The 22,517-nt window shown below is 57.6% G+C and overlaps 3 protein-coding genes across 3 annotated transcripts in view; all 3 read right to left on the reverse strand.

Annotated features, from left to right (window-relative positions):
• Positions 1–7,809: 7,809 nt before the first annotated feature.
• Positions 7,810–10,672, reverse strand: VENTX (VENT homeobox; the record flags this gene model as incomplete). The annotated part of the gene is made up of 3 exons (XM_081158135.1): positions 7,810–8,190; positions 8,271–8,431; positions 10,435–10,672. 3 exons carry the CDS (start codon positions 10,670–10,672, stop codon positions 7,810–7,812), a joined length of 780 nt encoding a protein of 259 aa, XP_081014261.1.
• A 6,036-nt stretch (positions 10,673–16,708) lies between these two features.
• UTF1 (undifferentiated embryonic cell transcription factor 1) lies at positions 16,709–17,849 on the reverse strand (the record flags this gene model as incomplete). The annotated part of the gene is made up of 2 exons (XM_081157889.1): positions 16,709–17,187; positions 17,312–17,849. The coding sequence occupies 2 exons, from the start codon at positions 17,847–17,849 to the stop codon at positions 16,709–16,711; spliced, it is 1,017 nt and encodes a 338-aa protein (XP_081014015.1).
• Positions 17,850–20,052: 2,203 nt separating this feature from the next.
• Positions 20,053–22,517, reverse strand: part of KNDC1 (kinase non-catalytic C-lobe domain containing 1) — a gene marked incomplete at its 5' end in the record, with an annotated part of 32,102 nt that continues 29,637 nt past the window's right edge. Inside the window, one exon of the mRNA XM_081158479.1 lies at positions 20,053–21,924. Coding sequence (XP_081014605.1) covers positions 21,693–21,924 — 232 coding nt within the window. The 3' untranslated portion in view covers positions 20,053–21,692. The remainder of the gene's footprint in view (positions 21,925–22,517) is intronic.

Consider the following 22,517-nt stretch of genomic DNA (forward strand, 5'->3'; position numbering starts at 1 on the left):
GCTTCAGGGATAGCAGAAAAGTCAGTTCAAATGGGCCGTGTGGGGCCAGTGGTGTGGAAACAGGACCCTCTGCCTGGCTCTGGACTCAGGAAACCCTAATGATAGCGCCTGCTCGAGGCGCACGCCCTCCAGTGGCGGAGCACACAAAGGGCACGTGGAGAAGTGGAAAGCACCGCCAGGTGGGGGTGGGGGTGGGGGTGGGAGAGGGAAATAAAATAGAGCCTGACACTTCAGAGTGTGTGGCTGGGGTGCCCACCAAGACTGACTTGATGAGGGGACTGGGGGTTCAGACAGAGGAGCAACAGGTGCAAAGGGCCTGGGGCAGAAAGCCGGAGGTCAGGGGGCTTACGGGGTGGTGTGCTGGCTGTGGTCACGGTGGGGGCACTTTGCCCTGAGGAGGGTGGGAGCTTGGAGGGGGCTGGGCAAGTGAGAGGCTTGGCAGGGCCATCATGGCCACTGTGTGGAGGCAGCCTGGGCACAGGGAGACAGACACCCGGCAGGCAAGGACCAGGAAGGAGGATCTCTGTGAAACCCACAGCTGCTGCAGACCTATACCCTGTACTGTGGGCACCCAGAAGAGCACTGTCACAGGAGGGGGTGGCGGGTACACGCCTGTGTAGACACTTGGTAAAATGATGCCAGAAAACAGGCTGACGGAAAACCAAAATAGTTAACAAGGTTCCCTTGGAAGGCAAAATGGTCATTTCTTCTCTGTACTGCCTGCAATTTCCATGGTAGCAACACGTTCTGTAATTGGGGAAAATGGGGATTGTGTTCCTTCAAGCCTGTGGGAGTCTTGCTGCTTCCCCACCAATCTCTGGAATCTGGCTCAGCTGAGCCTGTCTCTCGGGCACTCTGAGGACACTCACGTCAAAAAGATAAAAACTCCTACCTGGCTGGCGTGGCTCAGTGGTTGAGCACTGACCTAGGATCCAGGAGTCCTAGCTTCCTCTTGGGTCCTAGCTTCCTCTGCAGCAAAGTGAGGGAGTTGGGACCAGGGCCCATAGGCCTGGCCAAGCGCTGAAGTGGGTAGAGGTTGGCTGGTCCCAGGCTGAGCCCCACTCCAGCATTCCCAATCCCTAATTGACTCCTCAGGCCACTGCTGGGGGGCCTGTGGCAGCTGTGGAAACCCTGGGGCCCCGAAGGAGAGCATCCCCCTGTGGGTCAGCCAGCCGAGGACCTGGGCTAAGCCTGGTGCCTGGACCCCAGGGGTGGGTAGGAGAGGGGCAGGCCGAGCATGAGTATGCGTGTGTGTGTGTGTGCGCGCGCAGGCGCGCAAGCCTGTGTGACAAGCCAGTGGTCCAGGCTTTCTGGGCCAGGTGCCCAGGGTGGCTCCTGGAAGACCAGGGCCGGGGCTGCCAGGTCAGCAAAGTGGCTACAGTTCTTCCACAGGGTGGGGGCTCCCGGAAAGGCCAAGGGTGCCCTGGGAATGGCCGTCCGCACCGCACGATGGCCTTGGAGGGCAGAGGAAAGTTCCCAGGGCCGGTGAGTGTTCCTGATATGGCCAGAGAGAGAGAAAGAAAATATCAAGAAGCCAATATTATCTCCCCCAGAGGGAGTCACACAGACCAGCCTTGAGGCCCTGACGCAGAGGCGGGGGCCTCCCAGGGCTCAGGCTTAACTCCTTGTCTTCCTCTCCCACCCCTCCCACAGGCCCATCACGTTCCACCTCGGAGGCCCTGGCACAGGCCCCGCCTGGAGCACAGGTCTCAGGGACCCAGCACCCACGGGGCTTCCATGGGTACCCAGGGCCGCAGGAGCCTCTGACCCCATCACGCGGGCTGTACTGCCCTCCTGAGACACCCCCAGCTCAAGTCCCTGCTTCCCCAGTTCAGACCCCTGCTGAGGAAGCCCAGTGCCCAGGTGGCCCAGGAGCCACAGGGATCTCTGCCGCCTCTCCTTTCTCCCAGCCCACAGGCCCCCTTCCACATGCTGAGGCCTGAGGCCCAGACCTGGTTTCCTGTCATTTCACCTCTTCGAGCCCAAGTCCTCTTATTTATTTATTTATTTTTAAAATACCTTTATTGATTTCAGAGAGAGGAAGGGAGAGGGAGAGAAAGAAACATCAATGATGAGAGAGTCTGATCGGCTGCAGCCCCCAACCCGGGCATGTGCCCTGACCAGGAATCGAACCCTGATCGCCTGGATCCCAGGTCGACACTCAACCGCTGAGCCACGCCCGGCCGGGCCCAAGTCCTCTTTAGATTTAGCAAATAAAAATTCAGGATACCAGTTAAATTCTAATTTCAGATAAGCAATAATTTACTGTGAATATGTCTTTTTTGTCCATGGCAAGTCATGTACATTGAAGTCCACTCGCTCAGAGTGGGCCTTGGGGAGCCGTTTGGCCTGAGAACATTCTTGTCCAGTCCACTTGGGGTCAATGCTTTTGTTTCTCTTGGGGAGACACCTGGGAGTGGAATTGCCAAGTCACAGAGCAGACACACATCTAATCTTATGGCTCCAAAGAGGCTGGCCATTTTCAGAGCCTGCTTTGACAGGTGGGTAAACTAAGGTCAGGAGAGGTCTGCACAGCACAGCCCTGGTGAGGAGCCCCGATCCAGGCCTCAGCCGCTGCTCTGTGGAAGGGCCCGTGAAGCTGCCTGGCCTGTCCCTCCGGTGGAGAGCACAGTGGACAGTAAACCAGGGTGCAGTGAATTCCAGGGGGGTGCAGGGCAACCTGAGAGCCAGTGCAGAGACCGAGGTCCCCGTGTCCCACAGATCGGCGGGCCACACTCTGGGAACAGGCCTGGAGAATCCACCAAGGGTTAATAGCAGGGTACCTTTCGGGGGGCTGGCAGCTGCAGCCTGAGCTAAGCAGACAGCTGTGGGAACCCCCCACCCGCCCCTAGGAATGGAGCAGAGAGGGAGTGTGAGTCCTGAAGGCCACCCCTTATCACCCGTCCACTACAGCTTCGTGCCAAGAACGTCCTCCCAGGGCGCACAAGGATACTGTCTCATAGGCAAAGGGAGGGCTGGGCCTGGCATGTCTGATGTTACAGGGGCCATTCTTGGAGTCCACAGTGCCCAGGGTTCGGCTGGACCCTGCAGGGAGCCCTGCCCCAGGTGACTAGGACCAGCACAGACGCCAAGCTTCCTGGGGGTGGGGGCCCATTTGGAAGCCCCAGGAGTGGTGGGCAGGACCCCATGTGAGCTGGAGCACTGTCCCTCATCCCGCCTCTGGAATCTGGCCTCCACGTCTGCCTAGCAGGACCGTCCTCGTTATGTGAGGAGGGGGCTCTGCCCAGTGTTCCTGCTCCACGCTGCTCCTGGAAAAGTCTGGCCTGGGTCCCTGGACAGGTACAACCAGGCTGTGTGGCTCAGTGTTGGGTGTCACTCAGAGCACTGAGCTTGGAGTAGGGCGGGCATACAGGGCCACATGTGGGGCAGTGAGTGGCCCCTGTGTCCACCTGCTGGGGCATCCTGACCTCAGCTCTCCAGCGCTGAAGCTGTCCCTGAGTCCATCCCTCACCTCCCACATCTGCAGAACAGGCATGTGAGGGGGCTCGGACCCTGAGGGTGAGGGCTCTCCGGGGCCCCAGCCACATGGCTGGGATTGGAACCCTGCATTGAGTGCCTGGGTCCACAGCCACCGCCTCCCTCTTACCAGCTCCATTGGGCGGCCAGAGGGAGGCTCCTGGACACAGTGGGTCAGGTCCCTTCCTCCCAGCTGGTGGGGAATCGGTCACCCACCCCTGGACAAGTCCTTGGCTCCTCAATTTCAAAGGGAAAGGAGGCGGCAGGGTACAGTGAGGGGCAGCTACACCCCAGAGGGCGGGTTGGGTGCCGGTCCTTATCTTTACACCTCTCTGATTTTAAAAGTGGTTTATAACCAGGCTCATTAATTTTATAATCAGAAGTTTAAGAAAACGAAGTGAAGGACTAGGCCTTCGGGCAATCCAGGGCCCTTCCCCACCCCTTTCCCGGTCTGTCTCTTTGCTCCTCTGCCTCTGGCCTCCTTCCCTCCCTCAGACCCTTGGCCCCAGGAGCCCAAGGTCATGAACCACAGTGCTCTCCCAGAAGCCCTGGAGGCAGCTGTGAAAGGGAGGGTGGGTGGGACTGTGGACCCTTCCCCTTACATGCCCCCCCCCGGGGGAGGGGGCTTCCTAAGACTCAGTAGGTGGTTCTCCTCTAGGGCTTCAATGAATGTGAGGAGTGTGTGTGTCAGTAGGTGAGTGTGGGGAGTGTCTGAGTCCCCAAATGCAAGAGTATGAGCGTGAGTGTGAGTGAGCGAGCGTGAGCATGTCGGAGCTCTTGGAGAGCTTTCCTCTCCATCACCCACAGCGGAAGTGGGACACCCCTTTGTCTCCACCCCCAAGCCTCAGGGGGCATCCAGCCCAGAGGTCCCACCTGACCCAGGAGGCTCCTGACCCACTGACCCATTAGTCTCTACTCCTCTGCCCCCATCACCCACAGCACAGTGGCCTGAAGTCCCAGCCAGTGTTTGGGGGAGACCAATCTCTCCCAGAGGACATGGTCTGCACACAAGCCCGACACGGGTGGGGTAGTTTCCCATTGTCCCACTCAGCCCAGGGTCTGCAGCTTCTCAGTCACACCCCTTGGCCCAAACAGGGGTCCAGGCCATCATGAGGTCTGCCTCGAGGGCCTGGGTGTGCCCAAGGGACATGGATGGTAACACTCTCTCCCTTGACTTCCTTCACCTGTCCACCTATACCTCCACCTGAGGGGCCTGTCTTTGTCCACCCAGCTCCGTTGGGGACATGGATGCAGCAGCCCGATGAGCTCCCAACCCCACAGGTGGGGTAAGAGCCCCAGGGGCTGCTGTACATTCACCGAGACACACGGACACATACTTCCACACATAACAGGGGCTGAGCTGCCCTGCCTGAGGGCACCTGCCTGGAGGAGGGGTGGCGTGGGCTTGTGTCTCTCTGTCTGTTGGCAGCCTTGGGTCTTTGATCAGCTCTCCCCTCGGTGCTGTCTGTCTAGCGTGTCCCCAAGACTGCAGAGCTCCTGCCCTCCGGACACCCCCAGGAGCTCTGGGAGCAGAACTGAGCAGACGTCAGGTGCCCGTGGACCTTGGAAAACTGCCCCCTGATCTTTTGGGTAGACTGGGGGAGAAGCGGTGGTCCTGGGACTCAGTGCCTGGGGCAGGGGTGCTGACATCCCCGAGCCAGGAGCGGGGAGGGGAGGGGAGAGGAGGGACGCCTGTGTGCATTTTCCGGCCCTGACACAAGCGGCCGCACTTCAGGAGATAAGTGCCCGAGGAGGGCGCCCGGCCAGTGCTGGCCCCGTCCCAGGTCCCAGCGAGCTGCCTCCAGGATCCGTGGGCCTCACCGCCCGCCCTCCTGCTTGCCCGCCTGTAGGGTGCAACTTAGCACTCTGCTCAGAGCAGGTCTTTGTGCCCCGATCTCGCAGGTGCGGGGGTGGCCAGGTCCTTGGCCGGCGCAGCCTGCAACCACATGTGACAGCCGCTGCCCGGTGTGCCCAGCCGCCAAGGTCTCTGCCTTGCATAAAAGGGGCAAGAGGCCGGCAGCTGCAGAGCTCCGTGATCAGCAGGCAGCTCTCCTCGGTGCTCCCAGGCCCCGCTGGCCTCGCCGGCCACCCAGGACCTGAGATCGGAGGCTGGACCAGGTAAGGTAGAGGCTCTAGGCCTCCCTGCCTCCCTGCCTGGATCAGCTCACACCCACAGGACTCGCCAAGTTCCTGCAGCTCCTCCAGCCGACCCCGCAGGACCCTCGCCAGGACGGCCACCCCGGTGCCCTGCAGCCGCCCACAGTCTCTCGTGGTTCCTTTTTCCTATGCATATACTTCTTTGAGGGTCTGGCCTAAAGAGGTGTAGGGCATGGGAAAATGGGGCGACGAGGTTCTCCTTCCGCTGCACCACATCCTGACCCACCTCAACGTCCCTCAAATCAGAAGGCTGTGGGACCCTGGGGGCTTCCTTGCCTTCCTCCTCGGGGGTGGGTCAGATATTGCTGGGTGAGAAATTGAAAGGCTTGTTTTTGTACCAGCCCTAAAGGTGTGGGAAGGATGGTCCTGGAACCCCCACCCCTCCCCTCCCCTCCCCTCCGCCTGATCTTTGCCCAGGAGCTGAGAGCCCTTCCTAGACAAGCCTCACTGGGGGTGTGGGGCTGGGGCCACACGGGGTGACTGACTGGGTCTCCTGTGCAGGCCAGGGTGTGACACGGACGTCAACAGGTCCTACTTACACCTTCATTATACTTTTGTAATAATGAGCAGAGTTGATGTTCCGACCAGAAATGTCAATAAAGCTATTTGCAAGGGAAGTTCAGTGTGGCCTTGTTTTGACAATAAGAGTTTAAAACAAAGTTGCGACTGCTGTGCGCTGGTTTCCTCTAGTCAGTGCTGGTTGGGGGAGGGGTCACACTGGTCAGAGTGGTCCTGTGGAGGAAGGAATCAAAAATACACAGGAAGGGGAAGAAAGGGCTCCCACGCAGGGCCCGGGTGGTTCCTGACCTTGATAACCAGGGTCACTGGCAGCGGGACACTTCCAGGAGGCCTGGTGGCAGAAGGTGGCGATGGGCGGGCCAGGAATGCCGGGGCCAGACCAGGAGAGCGCAGCACCCCCAGCTCTGCAGCCTGGGCCCGTGTCTTAGCTTTCTGGTTAGGAAAACGACAGGGGAACCCTGTGAATTGGGAGCTTAAACAATGGTCGGCCACGTCCAGCAAATGAAGCGATTAGCTCTTTTATCAGCCAAGGCCCTGCCCAGGCGGCCTCTCCTCTAATCTCACTGATAAGAATTGGCTCCTCCCTCGAAGGACCGCAGGCTGGGGGGGCCAGCAGGGATGCTGGGCAGAGCAGCCCCCTCATTCCATCCTTCCGGGCTAGGGAGCTGGGCTGGGGGTGGGCTCTGCTGCTGAGCCCCACGAGGCTCTGGTGGGACGCTTGAAAAGAAGGGAAGCAGAGATCACTGTACCCCAATCCATCAGCTGCACTGATCTAGCTGCCCGTGTCCCCTGTGTGGGCTGTAGGCATGGCTGAGTCCAGGATGCCAAAGGCTCTGCCCTGCTCTCCACTTTTATCCTGACAGCGCTCCCCTGGGTCCCTGACTGGCCTGTGGGTCACATGCTGCACCCCAACCCAGGGGTAGGGGCTCTTCTGACAGCTTCTTGGGCAGCGAGAAAGGCACTGGAGTCCCAACCAGGAGGTTGGGCAGAGCAGCCCAGTGTCCTGGAGAGTACAATTAAAAAAATTAGTGTAAAAAAAAAAAAAAATTAAGTGTAGAAAGGGGTGTGCAGTGTCACCCCAAGTGTCCTAAGGGGCTGTATCTATTCAGGAAGCCCACCATGTCCACTTTCCTTGTGGGGTTTAGGGGGGCCTGGAGGAGTTCATACCCCCTGAGCAACTTTCCCTGCCCACCCCCAAGATCACAGCCTGGGCACCAAAAACTGGGGGGAGGGAGGTGCTCAGGCTGGAGACATGTGCCTGGCCCTGGAAGAAAAAGGGTTCACCTTTATTTTTTCCAACACCTTAGATTGAGTAGATTACCTTTCATCAGATGCTAACAGCCCAGCACAGAACAAGTCCACTCTGGCTTTTGATTCTGTTCACTGAGCCATCACAGACCTTTTAACAGCTTTCAGTGAAGGAGTGGTTTTAAAATGTCTTAAACTGTAAACCCTCCAGAATCTTAAGGTGGGTCCGGGTCCCCTCTGTGCATCAGCACAAGGCCCACACCAGGGCGTCAGTGTGACAGACAGAGACATGTGGACTATCTCTGCAGGTAGATGCCAGGCATGCTCTGCACGCACCCAGTGTGTGTGTGGGGGGATGGCTTGGCTTCTGACATGCCCCAGCTTCGGGCTACTGGGCTTCTTGCTTCCTCAAAAGGCATCCCCGGTCTCCGGCAGAACACACAGGCCCCAGGTTCCCCTGGACAAGGCTGGGCCCAGCATGTGTGCCTGGTTCCCAGGATCTGGGAGGCAGCACATCAGAGGCCGTCTGCTGCTAGAGACCCACGTTGAGGCCAGCGAGGCTTGTTCCACATGGCAAGGGCCCCAGAAGTATCCAGGGGGCTGTGCTAGTGCCAAGGGCCCAAGCAGGGATGCCCAAGGGTGCAGCAGCTGTAGGTGGCTGCCCAGGGCAGAGGGTGGTGGGCAGAAAGCCAGGGGCGTGTAGACAGCTCCAGAGAAGGGGATGTTCAGCTGTGAGTCCTGCAGTTGGCGTTTGTGTTTCATTCGGCGATTTTGAAACCAGGTTTTTATCTGTGGGAAAAGCAAGATCAGAGCAGACGAACAGGCCACCTCCCTAGCCCTGCCTGGCTCGCTGAACCCAGGGACCCCACCTGCACCTCCGAAAGCCCCATCTTCTGGGCGAGCCTCCGGCGCTCCAGGGGGCCCAGGTATCTGTGGTGCTGGAACGAGCTCTCCAAGGTGCTGACCTGCTCCCCGGTGAAGGCGGTGCGGGCACGGGGAGGCCGAGTGCTGTCCGCCTCCTTGCTGGACCCTGGGGAAGGATGGAAGGGCACGCAATCCATTTGGCTCCAAGGGACATTGGCCCACAAGAGACACACTCCCCTTGCTCAGGAGGTGCCACAAGCTCCGTGGCTGAAGATGACAGACACGGTGATAAATATGACTGGCGCCTGAAGAAGGGCAGACTGCCTTCTCCAGCCTCACTTTTTATAACAGACCTCCAGTGTTCTGCTGTCCTACTCAGTGTTGGTGACAGCCCCTCTGCCCAGTCAAGTGTGCAACAGGGCCCGGAGGCTGTGGCTCAGGACAGCACGGGGACTCAGAAACCGAAGAAAGATGACTACTGATGGAGCAGTAGTGACACAGACCCTTACCTGACCCACCATCCCAGGGCACTTGGTTCCTTCCAGAAGAATGACTTCCACCCACCCACCTCCTTCCAGAAAGCAGTTTATTTTGCTTGCAGACAAGGGACTCCTGTTCACCAGGTGAGAGAGGCAGGTGGGGGTAGGGCGGGGGGAGTCCACTCTATGCAAGGCCTATGAGGGGCTGAGGGGAAAGCAGCCTTCATCACCACAAACCAGGCTGCGAGCACCGTGTGTCTGGAAGCCTGTCTTCTAATTTCTAAGTTAGGAGGTGGGGACGGCACTCAGCACCCCACCACGAGGTAAGGTCAGCCAGTGTGGTGGAGATCCTTTACACGGTCTTTATAGAGCACAATTTGCCAATCATTTGTTTTGGGAGAAGCAGATTTTACAACATTAGTTTTCTTTTAAACTAATTAATCAATAAAATTAATTTTATTGATTTCAGAGAGAGGGAGGGAGAAGGAGAGAGAGATAGAAGCATCAATGAGAGTCACTGATCAGCTGCTTCCTGCACGCCCCCTACTGGGGACCCAGCCCGAAACCCTGGCGTGTGCCCTGACAGGGATTAGAACTGTGACCTCCTGGTTTATAGGTCAACGTTCACCCACTGAGCCACACCAGCCAGGCTCAAAATTAGTTTTAACACTTTCCTGGAGCATCCACCAGAGGAGCACACACTCACTCTGGAGGGGGCTCTGGGGAGTGGAGGGGATGATTAGCCAGCATGAAGGATTCTGATGCGGGGTGACTGGCAGTTTTTTGTTTTTGGGGGATGGGGGCTCCTGGTTGCTGAGAATTTAAAAATTCACCTGATCAAAGTATAAAATTACTCCATAAAGATTATTTAAACTTTTTAAAAATAAAAACATACAGGTAATATCAACCCTCACTTTCAACCATATAAGACTTTAAACCTAAAAGTCACATCGAGTGAAAGACAAACTTAGAAAATGTAGTCAGCAAATGACAGAGGGTTAGATAAGCCTCAGGAGTCACCTAGACCTTCCAGAGCAGAATGGGTCGAAGGCAGCGAATTCACATGTACAATTTACATGTACTGAAAAGTAGAGGCTGTGTCTTCAGGAATCGGGGTCGTGGTTGCCCCCAACCAAACCTGCAGGATTCTAGGTAAACTGTGACAGTCTAGATGCCAAACTGGGCACTCGGCTTTGGGGCGGTGCAGGGGGACGACCACCCTCTGACCTGGGCAGGTTTCACAAGCTTTAAGAGGTACTTATCCGAGACCCTGTGACTCTCGTAGAAATGGGCCCAGGACTCTTACGACTAGAAAATCATGTGCACAAAAGTGCTAACGTCGGCGTGATGGTTCAGTGAGAACCCGGACGAGGGTGGGGACTCCTGGACACAGTCCATGGGCAGCCAGGCCTGGGCAAGAGGGCAAGGGCCAGCCCCTCCAGGAGAAGGGTGCAGAAGAGGAGACTCAAGGGGCCAGAGGAGGGACCCGCCCTTCCCAGGGCGGCTTTTGCGTTCACTTTCCAGAGGGATCAGGCAGAAACCCAGACCCCTGCCCTCGTAAGAATGCCCCTCCTCCCACCGCAGCACACAGGATGCTTCAGGGTGTGTTTGGCTTCTCTCCTCCCGAACCCTCCCCAGCTCTCAGCCCAGTCTGGGAAGAAAAGATCCCTCTCCCCACCCTTAGACCTACCAGTCGTGGACGTCCCTGGAGCAGACACAGCTGAGGACTTCACCTCCTCCATGCCCACGGTTTGAGGGGGTTCCCCATTGTTGGGCACCCTGGCCGGGGCAGAGAGGCTCCCCCAGGAGACCTCAGTTGGTCTGGAGGTGTGCAAGGGCCCTGCGTGGCTGCTCTGAGAGAGCCAGTCCACAGAGCCAAAGCTGGAGGTCGGCTTTTGGCTATGGGGCATGTCAGAGGAGGGAGGCATGCCTGGACCGCGGGGGCAGCTCAGGATCCGCCTCGGGATAGAAGGTGGGGGCCGGGCTCGGGGTCCTCTGCAGGACAGACGTGGAGCCAGACTCTGGGTCTTCCACAGGACAGACGGTGGGGGCTGGCGCCGTTTTGGCAGGGTCTGCCTCAGGTTTAGTAGGGCTGGGCTGCATTTATAACTCAGGAGGAAGAGGGGGTGGGAATCGGATTTGCATGGATGGCTCAAATCCCCCCTAGATAAGTAGCATCTAATTGCCTTCAATTCAGAGGCACAAAGGAGGCCATTCACACCTCCCCTGGCTCCAAGATGTCTGGGGGAGGGGTGGGGCTGTGTGGCTGGGGACTAGTCACATCCTTTCATCTCCCACCCCCACCCAGCTGGCCTAGGCTGCAGGAAGGTGAGGATGGCCGCTTCCAATGTCAGCATCCATGCTGGGGGCTTGTCATGTGGGGTCCCGGGTCCACCTTCTCTCCCCTGGTTCGTTCTCCAGCCAGCCCTGTGGGTCTGTAGTGCTGGAGGTGACAGGTGTACAACTGACAGAGGTTGCTTCACGTTGAGGGAGTCAGCATCCTGCTGCTATGACAGGGTGGGCCTGGCCAGTGAGAATGAGCGCGTGTCGCATCCAGGCTGTCTGGCTGGGTGGGAATGTAAGGCCAGCCAGACACGGCAGGGAGGGGCTGTCCAGAGGCCCTTCTGTCTCACTATTACCAGCCCCCACCCAGCCTCTAGGCTGGGGCTCTTTATGGAGCCCTAGGAGTTGCCTGTGGATTCCCGTGACACAAAGGAGGAGGGGTCTGCTGGCTCGGGAGTGGGCATCTCCCTCTGCTCCCAGGAGGAACCAAGCAGGAAGGACAGCAGAGCCATCACCCTCTGAAGGTCGTGATTCAGCTGCTGCCTCTTTTGCGGCTGGAGGGGAGGGTATGCAGCACGAGTTTCAGGGGGTTACCCTAGGGACAGTCACTCTGTTCCCAATGCTGCTTCACTCCTGACCTGACCAGGTCTGCTTCCAGGGTGCTGGTGCTCTCCGGGAGGCCTTGGGTGCAGCCAGGTGGGCCCAGCGTAGGTGTTGCCCTTCTGACCACAGGCCCCACCCTAAGACCACACATCACCTAGGCCTTTCCTACCTTGGCCTTACTGCATCTGTTTCCTGGATGCCACTGGGCAGACTCATGAGTGTTGGGTCCAAGACCGAAACCTACTGCTCAGCCCTGAGTGCCCCTCGAGAATGGGCTCGGGGGTCGGGTGCAGGCACTGGTCCAGCCCCCAAGCCAATGTCAGGGCTTCAGTGCCGACTGTCAGGTTAGCAGCCTGAGCTCCTGGGGTGCCGGCGCCAGTCTGGGCCAGGCACCGACGGTGGTCCTGGGCCCCTACCCCCACCTTTGGAATCAAAGGGCTTGTGGTCCTTGCCCTGGGATTAACACCCGAGCCCCGCCTCCCCAGCCTCTCCGGCCTCTGGGGACCAGGGACGTGGGAGCCAGACCCTCATGAGCACAGCAGGAACCGGCCAGCGCTGACCCAGGTCTTCCTCGGACCCCTGTACCGACTGTGTCCGGTCACCAGACCCTGCGGGGTGAGCCTGAGGATCTGAATCACTCGCCTGTGTCCCAAGGGGCGTGGGGACAAAGGCTGAGCCGGCAGGGGCCTGCGAAGATCCTCTGGGGCCGACGGGGTGGGGGTGCCTCACAAACTCGGCGAAGGGAAGTCATCCCCCGCCCCATGACTGCGCCACAGGCACAGACGGGCCTCGGGATAAGAGCAACACCTGCTGAGAATCACCGCACTGTGTGCCCAAAGCTCTAATTTATGACACGTCAGCCATTTACATGCCCTTAGCTTTCCAAAGTCACTCTTAGCACCTCCTCACTCCTGATCTTTCACTGCCAGTCCTTTGGCCTCCTGACCGCATACCCACACCTTCCCCAGCACCCCCACCTCTGCAGGCCGACTTCCTCCCTAACTGGGACCCCCTAATACCCCTCCCCCACCCCTTCCCCACCTTCCCCTTCCCGGTTCCCTTGCCTACACCCCCCCATCCAAACCCCCCTCCGCAGACCAAAGGTGACCCCGCCTCAGCAGGTCAGAGAGCCCCGCCTTCCTGGCCGCTCATTGGGCTGGTTCTGTCCCTTCCCAGCGGCCCCTCCATCGTTCCCTTCAGCACTGCCTTGGGCTCCTGCTTGCGCACAGTCCCCCACACCTGGCTGGCTTCTGTCCAGTGGGGTCCCTCCCTCTAACCTCAGCTACTAGAGCCAGTGACAACTGTGCCACCACTGCCTGGTTGCAGCTTCCTCACTTGGCTTTGGTGGAGCATTAGGGGACGTCCGGACCTCCACCCCCACCTCCCGGTTCTAGGACCCGCAACACGCTGGGGTGGCTGCCCCTCCTCGGAGACCCAGCAATTGTGGGCCGCTGGTCCCAATCCCCTGCTTGCAGGATTTCAAGTTGCCTCCCACTTGTCTTGGGAGAGGGTGACTGGGCCCAAGGACAGGTAACACTAAACTACAATAGAATTTTACGTAAAGACTGAATGTGGAATCTGAGGCATATGTGGGGATTTAAATTAATTTAGATTAAAACAGCCATGCACCAGACAACTCAGACAACAGGAGGAGCAGTGCCGCCTCTGGATAAATAAGGTGAGGACAGTGACCCCTGGGAGATTCTTGTGACAAACATGACAATTAGTGCAGACGGCAACAGCCATGGGAAGAGATGTGTAGTGACAGGGAAACGGGACAGCCCACACACAGATGTGTGAGTACCAGACTGAGTCATATCACAGTCAGGAACATACAGAAAGAGGGAGAATCCACATAGCTCTGACAGCCTTGGTGGCCCTGACTCTGGGAAGGCAGAGCTGCCACACAGGAGGCTGTGGAAAGTGAAGCCGGGAGCTCAGGCATGGGACACAGGACCTTTGACTCTTTGCAAAGGCTGGAGCTCGCTGCCCACCCAGAAGCAAAGTGGCCCGAGAATATGCTGGTGCCACAGCCCTGCAGGATAGGTTGAAGGGTGACAAGGATCCAGGTGAGGGCCTGACTCAGTCCTGAACACAGTGGGGTGGCACTAAGAGAACGTGGGGTACAGGGAAAAAAGCAAAGCCAGTCCCACGTCCCTGAAGCTGTGCCCTCCCATGGTCACTGCTGGTCATCTGAGCTGGTGAGGGACACAGCCAACGTGTATACTTTCGGGGCCTCAGCACACCCCAGATGAGTAGGGACGCAGACGCGCTCACTAGGGAATTGACAGCATCTGGTAGAAACTCGCTAGATGGGCCCACCAAGCAGCGGGATGGGGGCGTCATCAGGTGTGGTGCCGTAAGGGTCACCAAAGGGTGTCGACTTCACCCACTAAAACGGCCACCGTCAAAAAGACAGAAAACACAGTTGGCGAGGACATGGAGAGATCGGAACCCTGTGCACTGCTGGGGGGAATGTAAAACGGTGCAGTTGCTGTCGAAGATAGCATGGGGCTTTCCTCAGAACATTCGACATACAGCTACCACCCCGTTCAGCAACTCGCGTCTGCGTACTTATCCAGAACTGGAAGCTGGGTCTTCAACAGGTGGTTGTGCACCCATGTTCACAGCAGCGTGGTTCACAGCTGCCAAGAGGTAGAAGAAACCCAAGTGTCTGTACACACACTGGAGTATTATTCAGCCTTAGGAAGGAAGGAAATTCTGACGCCGCAGCACAGATGGACCTGGAGGACATTATGCTCAGTGCAATAAACCAAGTCACAAAAGGACAAGTACTGTGTGATTCCACTTACACGAGGTCCCTAGAGGAGTCATGTTCACAGAAACAGTGGAATGATGGTTCCCAGGGGCTGGGGAGTTAGTGTCTAATGGGGACATAGTTTCAGTTTGGGAATATGAATTCTGGGGATGGATGGTGATGACAATTGCACGACAGTGTGAATGTCCTTACTGCCACTGAACTGCACACTTGAAAATGGGTAATGTGAACTGTACGTGTATTTCCCACAACGAAAGAAAAAGGTGAGAACCTGACCAAGAAGCCCCTTAGTGAGGTGAAAGGGGGACTAATCTGAAGAGTGGCCCTGGGAGGCCTGCTGGAGACACTGCCCAGCACTCGTGGTCAGGCATAGGGAGAGACGTGCCAAGGGCTGGGGACACACTGATCCCACTGGGGTGTGTCTACCTCACACGCCCAGAGCCAAACCCAGGACACCCAATATGAGACACAGAGCAAAATGGGGACATGCCTCCCCTCACAGACCCACAAGAGCCCTGAGTGAAGGGAATCACAGGCCGGGCTAGTAAGAGATTTGGGCAACTCCAGGGCAAAGGTGTTAGAGAAACTAGCCAAGAGCTGGAGTGGGCCAAGGGAACCATGAACAGCCAAAATCTCTCCCCTCCAGGTTGGAGGAATTTACTGCTGTCCAGGCAGGAGTGTGCAGATTACTCCAGCGTAATCTACTTCTGCAGATTAAACCTGCAGACCTGGCCCCAGTCAACATGAAAGAGGTTTTCCTGGTGGCCTCGCAATCTCAAACTCAGACTTAGGTTGATTTTTTCTTGGCCTCAAAACAGCTCTTCTCCAGGGCAGAGGGTACCTAGCAACTAGAGTGATGAACATACCAAACGACAAGTCCCCACCCCTGGGGGTGGGCAGGTTCGCTGGGATTCTGCACCCAGGAGGGTGTTGGGAGTATACTTGCAAGCCAGACTCCTCACACAACGGGCTTCCAGCAGCTTGGAGATCCTGGAGCTGAGGCAGGGAAGTCTTAAACAAGTGACCCTTGGAGTTAGTCCTATGGGTTTGGTCTCTCAGAGCCCTCAGGGCCTGCCATCAACACAGCTCAGCTTCGTTCACCAGGGGACCCTGCTGACTGAGGGTGCAACTGTGGCCTCTTCTGCAGCGGCTCCTGAATAGGGCTGGGGGAGGGGCTGCAACCCCACCAGTCAGAACCAGCTGCAGAGCCAGCAGGAGCCCCTATCCTGCATTTAGCTTTCTGACCCCAGGCAATTCGCTGAAGTCTCTGTGAATGAGCCCCTAGATGGTGAAATGCTCCCCACCCCACATTCTGCTCCAGCGGGTATTGTTATGCTGGTGAGGCGCCTCAGGCTACTTCCTATCTTCGCCTGGGCAGGGGGCACCTCTGGCTCCACCCAGTCTCCTCTCAGCCAGACTCACTGGTCGAGAGCAGGGTCCTCAATTACTGTTTGGGAAAACATTCCCAACAATTTTGATAAAAATCCTCTCAAAGTTGCAGGGAGCCTGGCCTCAGTCAATGTCAAGTCTCAGACCCCTCAACCCCTCCCACCCGGCCCCACCCAGGCCAGTCACCTTCCCTGGGGACAGAACCAGCCCCTTCCTTAGGTGTGCACAGGTCTCTGGCCTGTGTTCCAGGCGCCTTTAAGGAGTCCCTTTTCCCAGACGGAACTCAGCCCATTGACCCAGGGCTGACAAAGGTGGGAGTCTGGGAACACCACATCTACAAAGGTCTGGGTGCCTGTGGTGGGGCCAGAGACTGCTGACACCTTCCACCCTCCCCCACAGGCTCAGGCAGAGCTCCTGCCATTCCCCATGCCCTCGGATTCTCTGGGCCGGGCCCAGCGTACCCCATATTCTACTCAGCAAGGGAGAATGGAGGTAGTGCTTGCCCTCAGGCTGGTTTGTGTTGGTGCCAAGACCCCGTGAGCAGTCTGGAGAGACCTGGAGGACCCCAACCTCAGATTCCGCAGCACCCCCCCCCCCCCCCCCCCCGGAGACTGGCCTAGGTAAGGCCCCCGCTAGCAATCCCACCGACTGGGGCCAGTCAACCCCGCCCTGGCAGAGGCCCCTCGGGTCCCCCTGTCCCTCCCGAGGACCCCAAGGCCATTTTAACCTCGCCCTACCGGCAGGGGACCAGTTCCTACCTTAGGCGGGATCTGCACACATTCACGTGGTTAATTTGGGAAAAGCAACTTTTTTATTTAACGTACCTAGAGGTGTGGGGGGAAGGGCAACAGGACGGGGTCAGGGCCGAGGGAGCCGAGGCGCTACAGAAAGGGCGGGCGCGGGCCAGGCCTCAGGGGCGCGGGTCCCCCAGGACGCCCCGCTCGGCGGCGGCGCTGCCCAGAATGAAGCCCACCGCCAGCGACACGGTCTGGTCGAAAGAGCCGCGCAGCTGCTCCACGTGCTGGTTCAGGGTCAGCAGCTGGTCGCGCAGGGGGCCCAGGATGGCCACGATGTCGCCCAAATGCCCCAGGGTCTGCAGGAGGGCGGCGTTCAGCGACGGGGGCGCTGCCTGTGGGGGCGCGTGGTTCTCGGGGCGGCTGGGCGGCGAGTCGGGCTCTTCCCAGGCGGGGTCGAGGGGCGGCGGGGAGCTGGGGGCCTGGAGGGGCGCGTGGTCCTCGGGGCGGCCGGGGGCGGGGGTTAAGGAAGGGAGCGCCGTCGGGGAGCCGGAATCGCAGGGGGCCTCCGAAGACTTGGGCGGGGACGAGCTGAATCTGAGCGTCCAGGCGGGGTCCACGTCGGGGTCGCGGGTGGCAGGCAGCAACGGGGCGTCTGCAACCCGGGGCGAGTGTAGGGTTGGGCACTAGGGCTGCCGCCGCTCCCCCACCTCCAGTACCCTCTCCACCCACCCGGTTCCCCCCACCCCCGTAGCCCTCCCCTCCCCCACCCCACTTACCGGGCTCAGCGGGCGTACTGGGGACAGGGCGGCGACCGCGCGGGGGGCGCCCGGGTCCGGGAGAGCGGCGGCGGCCACGCTTACTCCCGGTATCGCCAAGCAGCCCCATGAGCTCGCGGATCTGCGCGTCGAAGGGCCCGGGCGGCTGGTCGTGCGCGTCGCGGAGCTTGTCCTTGAGGAACTTGTAGCGCCGGCGGCACTGCGCGGGCGTGCGCCGCACCTGCTGGCGGGCCAGCTCCGCCGACACGCGCCGGTAGGTGGGCAGCGCTCGGCGGCGGTCCAGCAGCAGCGCGCGCCACACGGCCGGTTGCAGCAGCGTGCCCAGCAACAGCTCCGTCTCGTGCGCGCTCCACGGCGTGCGCTGCGCTGAGCCCGGGGACACTGGCGACCCGGGGAGGTCGTGCGCCACCGGCGCGCCTGGCGAGGTGGGCCGTCCGGGCGGAGTTCCTGGGGAGTCCCCGGCCGCCCCGAGCTCGAGGTCTGGGCTGTCCGGTGCGGGCAGCGTGGTCGGGGGAGGCCGCCGGGGTCGGAGGAGCATCTTGGGGCCGGGTGGGGAGGGGAAGCGCGCCGGGGTCCGGGCCGCAGCCCGCCAGGCTGCCCGCACGCTTTCTGAGAACTCTGTGCTCTTCCGCCCTCCGTCGGAGTCCGAGCCCAGCCGGGTCTACGCGGCCCTCCCTCCGCCCCGCCCCTCCCCGCCCCCTCCCCGCCAAGTTCAACTCCGTCTGTTTTTGCGCCTAGATTTTTCCAAAAGCCTTCCGGGCCCCTACGCCGCCAGTGCCGAGAGCAAAGCTCCGCCCCGGCCCGACGGGGAGGAACTTGCCAAACAATTGGTAGTACTTTTTAAACTGTTTGATTGAGTTGCAAACTAACACCGCGACGTGCGTTAGGCACAAAGTTTCAGCTCGTGTTTATGCATGTGCCGTGCCCGCTCGCCGCTGCGCGGAGCAGCTCTGGAAAGTTCTGGCCGGAAGGCCGCCTCGATTCCCCTCCTTTTTGCCTTTGGTGCGCCGCAGGGTGGTGCTTACAGATAGGTCTTGTGCGCTGGTTCTGCTCCCACCTTCTGGTGTGGTTTTAGTATGTGCACAGGAGACACAGGAGGTAGCGTTCATCACTGCGTTCAGGTGGCTTAGGGCTGGATCTAATAGAGCTATACGACCAGCGGTCAGAATTAGTATAATAATTCACACATACACTGCAGAAAAAGAAACTTTTGGCCAACATTATAGTCAATGTAAAGTTTTGAGCATTACTGTCTGAGATTAGGAATAAAACAACAATGCCCAACACCACCACTTCTGTTCAACATTATTCTAAAAGTTCTAGCCAGAGCAATAAGACAAGAAAAATGAATAAGATGGATAGAGATTGTAAAGGAAGGAGTAAAACCATCTTTATTTGCAGATTGTATGATTGTATACACGGAAAGTACAAAATAATCTACAAGCACATTATTAGAATTAATAACTGAATTTAGCAAGGTCATTGAATGAATAAACAAAAATCAATTTTATTTCTGTATAGTAGCTGCAATAGTTTTTTAAAAAAATGTTATTGGCCCTGCCAGGCGTGGCTCAGTGATTGAACTTTGACCTAGGATCCAGGAGATCTCGGTTTGATTCCCGGTCAGGGCACATGCCTGGGGGTGTGCAGGAGGCAGCCAATTGATGACTCATCATTGGTGTTTCTGTCTCTCCCTCTCCCTCTCCCATTGTCTCTCTGAAATCAATCAAGATATAAAAAAAGTGTTACTGATTTAAGAGCGAGATGGGAGAGGGAGAGAGAGATAGAAATATCAATGATGAGAGAGAATCATTGATTGGCTGCCTCCTGCACACTCATACCGGGATCGAGCCTACAATGTGGGCATGTACCCTGACTGGGAATCCAACCATGATCTCCTGGTTCATGAGTCGACTCTCAACCACTGAGCCATGCAGACAGGACTACAATAGTTTTTACAACATTTTAGTTTGGGAAAATTTTAGATTTGCAGCCAGGTTGCAAACAGCACAGAGTTCCTGTGCTTTCCTCCCGTGAACATTGCAGATGACCATGGTAGCTTTGTCAGAGCTGAGAAATTAACATCAGTATAGCCCTATTGACTAAATCACAGGCTTTATTTGGGTCGCACCAGGTTTTCCATCAATGTCCTTTTCTGTCCCAAGGTGTCCTTAGTCTCCTCTAACACTTTATGCCCTAAACTCTGTGAGCTCTTGGCCTTCCACCCCTATCTTTGTGGTGTCCACCAATCCCAAACTCTTCCGTGAGTACCCTGCCTAGTCTGGCACTGGTGAGGTTGTGCCCTGGGAGCGTTCCACCACTGTCCTGCCCGCACGAAGGTGCAGTGAGGTTTGGGTGCCCGTGTGCGCATGGGCTTCCCAGGTGGGAGTGGCTGGGGCTGGGCAGTTTGTGGCAGAGCAGCTTTGGGTGGTGGCACTGGGAGGCCTTAAGGACTCAGTTATTTTGGGTGGTTTGTAGTCTTGTCCAGAGGCAGGTATTTACTGCAGAATGAGTTTGCTCTTCATAGACCTTCATGCTGTAGGGGGCCTGCATGAGAAAGGAGTTGGCTGACCTGCCTTTCTCTGTGCCATCCTAGGACTTGGCTGTGGCCCAAGCACCCCTTGACCCTTACCCCTTCATGAGCACCCTGATTGTCTCCATCTGTCCATGAAGGAGACCTTATCCTGACCTACAGAGCAAGTGTCACTTTAGGGACAAACAAAATGAGCCACAGGGAAGCTGTCTTGGTAGAAATGATTTTATTTAGAAACCTGTGCTACATGACATGGGGGCGCCATGCAAACGTCGTGCTTAAGCCAAAAGCCCGTCAGTTCCCCTGAATAAAGTGTTACAATTGGAATGTTTATTTGTGCTGGACACTAATTTTGCTTCAGGCTTTGTGACACTATCTTGTTAAATTCAAAACCTGAAAATGTAAGAGTTGATTGGCAGAACATAATCCTCATATAAAAGCCTAAAAAAAAATACAAATAAAGCCACATTTGCATGGCCACAGATGCCGAGTCCCCTGTATTCCATTTAAGCAGGACCTGGGTGTCTGAAATGAATTTATGTGGGAAAACACATCTTGATATTGAAAGAGCAGCGTTTTATCACTAGTAATAGTTTTCCTAGAAATATAGCTGGTTGCTCTCAAGAATTACTAATTCTAAAACTCAGAAGAGCTATAGTGGGTCTTGCAGTGACTTGTAATGGAAAAACGTGGGTGCCTGGGATGGTGCCAGGGGGTATGGCCTCCTGTGGTGGGGAAGAGTCCCTGTGTGGGGTGTGATATCAGGCCCCCTCAGAGGGCATCCCCCACTCACAGAGCTATGCTCAGCACCAGCCACCTGGAAACAGCCTTGAAGAGCTTGGCACCATTGAGGCAGCAAACTTCATTTCCTTGCTGGTTCTGACAAATTGCTGGTGACAGCAAGCTGTGGGAGCCCAGGTGTGTGTGTGTGTGGCATGCACGGCTGCTGAAGGCAGGTGGGCAGCGGCCACAGCCCAGGGGTCCCCAGGCCACAAGACAGGATTGTGACCTCTCAGGGCCCCTGAGGCTGCCTCTGCTTTGGAGCTGTTGTGTCCTACGTGCTTTGCTAAGCAGAGACTTCGCCAGGGCGTTACCTGTCCCACCAGGAGCTGTTCTAAGTGGTGGGGGTAGCAGGCATGTGGGGCCACAGGGTACTTGGGGAGGCTGCCAGTGTGGAGCTGCTAGGCGCTTGCCAGCAACAGGAGGCCGGTTGGGATGGGTGGCAGGAAGGGCTGTAGGGCCTGGGACCCTCACTCGGCTGGGACAGGGTGAGCCAGAAATTGGTGTGGGGAAGGTCTGGGGGGGTGGGGGTGTGAACCAGGTTGGGGCTGGGGCCACTGGGAAGCGTTAGGGGCCCCAATGGAAGGGTTCAGAACCCCTTGGAACCTGTGATTGGTGTGGGAGTCAGAGGTCAATCTTGGTCTTTGCTGCTGGGCACATGGAGGCCAGACCCATGAAGTGGGCAACTGAGTTAAAATCTGAGCCTGGGTGGGTGGGGGTGGGGTTTGGGGGGTGGGGTGGATCACTGGAGAAGTGGTGAGAGCCGTTTCTCTCTGATCCTGGGGTCCTGACTTACTCTATTTTCATTAAAAAGATTTTTTAAATTTTCTAACAGAAACACCCTGACCTGCACTGGTGCTCATTCCCTCCTGGTTGTGGTCTGAGCCTCATGCTCCCCCATCCTGGCACCCAGAGGCCCAGGCTGGGCCCGTGTTGGGGGTCCCTAGTCTAAGGCGGCGGGTGCTGCACCCGCAGGGCCGTTTGGCCTGGAGCAGTGAGCAGGTGGGCTCCTTTCTTCCCAGCTCTGTCCTTGGTGTGGAATCTCACATCCAGACCCACCGTCCTCCGTCACTGGAACGTGGCTTTCATTTTCCGTAACTTGTCCTGAATCTTCCGAGAATGCTTTTCGCTGACCATCTGGTGGAAGCTGGCCCTGCTGTCTGCAGCTAAGATGGACACGTCAGCCCCACTGAACCGTGCGATTCTTTGCTTGAGGCAGGATTGCAGCTTGGGGTCGGGAGCGAAGGTGTAGGGGTTCTCCTGGAACGCGTGCACCTGGCTCGCCACCTTGGCTATGTTTCTGTGTTGGGGAAAGAAATTAGTCACCAGTCTGCATGGGTCACTGGGCAGCTTTCTGCGGCTCCTGAATTCCCGACGTGCCCACAATGGTTGGACCAAAGCTCTTCAAAGTACAAACTCTGAGCTGTCTGTATTGACAAAGCCAAACCTCATTTCATTACTCAGGCCTGTTATCTGTCCATCCGTCCATCCGTCCATCCATCCACTTTCCATTTCACAAATATTTACTGAGGATGTGGGGATGGACTGTGTCTTGACCAGCCCCCACTTGCCTGTGTGGAGGGTGAGAGGAGAGGCAGGGAGAGAACAGGGTGTGGTGGAGGTTGTGGGAGTGAGGATGCCCCTGGAACTGGGCTGGCCCAGGGTGGCATCAGACATGGGCATGAAACTCTGAGGACAGGTAGGGCTGGAGGTGGAGCTTCTGAGGGCCCCTACCGAGGCAGAAAGGAGCAATGTCCTCTTGGGCTGGGGTCATGGTGGTGGTTTTTACAGCCAGGCCTCCAGTCTGCTTTTCCCAGGTGAGTCCCCAGTTGTGCTGGGCAGTGAGCAGTGGGACTGCAGGAGCAGGCTGAGGGACTGACCATGAGTCCTACA

This window comes from Miniopterus schreibersii (genome assembly GCF_964146895.1).
Source record: "Miniopterus schreibersii genome assembly, chromosome: 14".
Classification (NCBI taxonomy): Eukaryota; Metazoa; Chordata; class Mammalia; order Chiroptera; family Miniopteridae; genus Miniopterus; species Miniopterus schreibersii.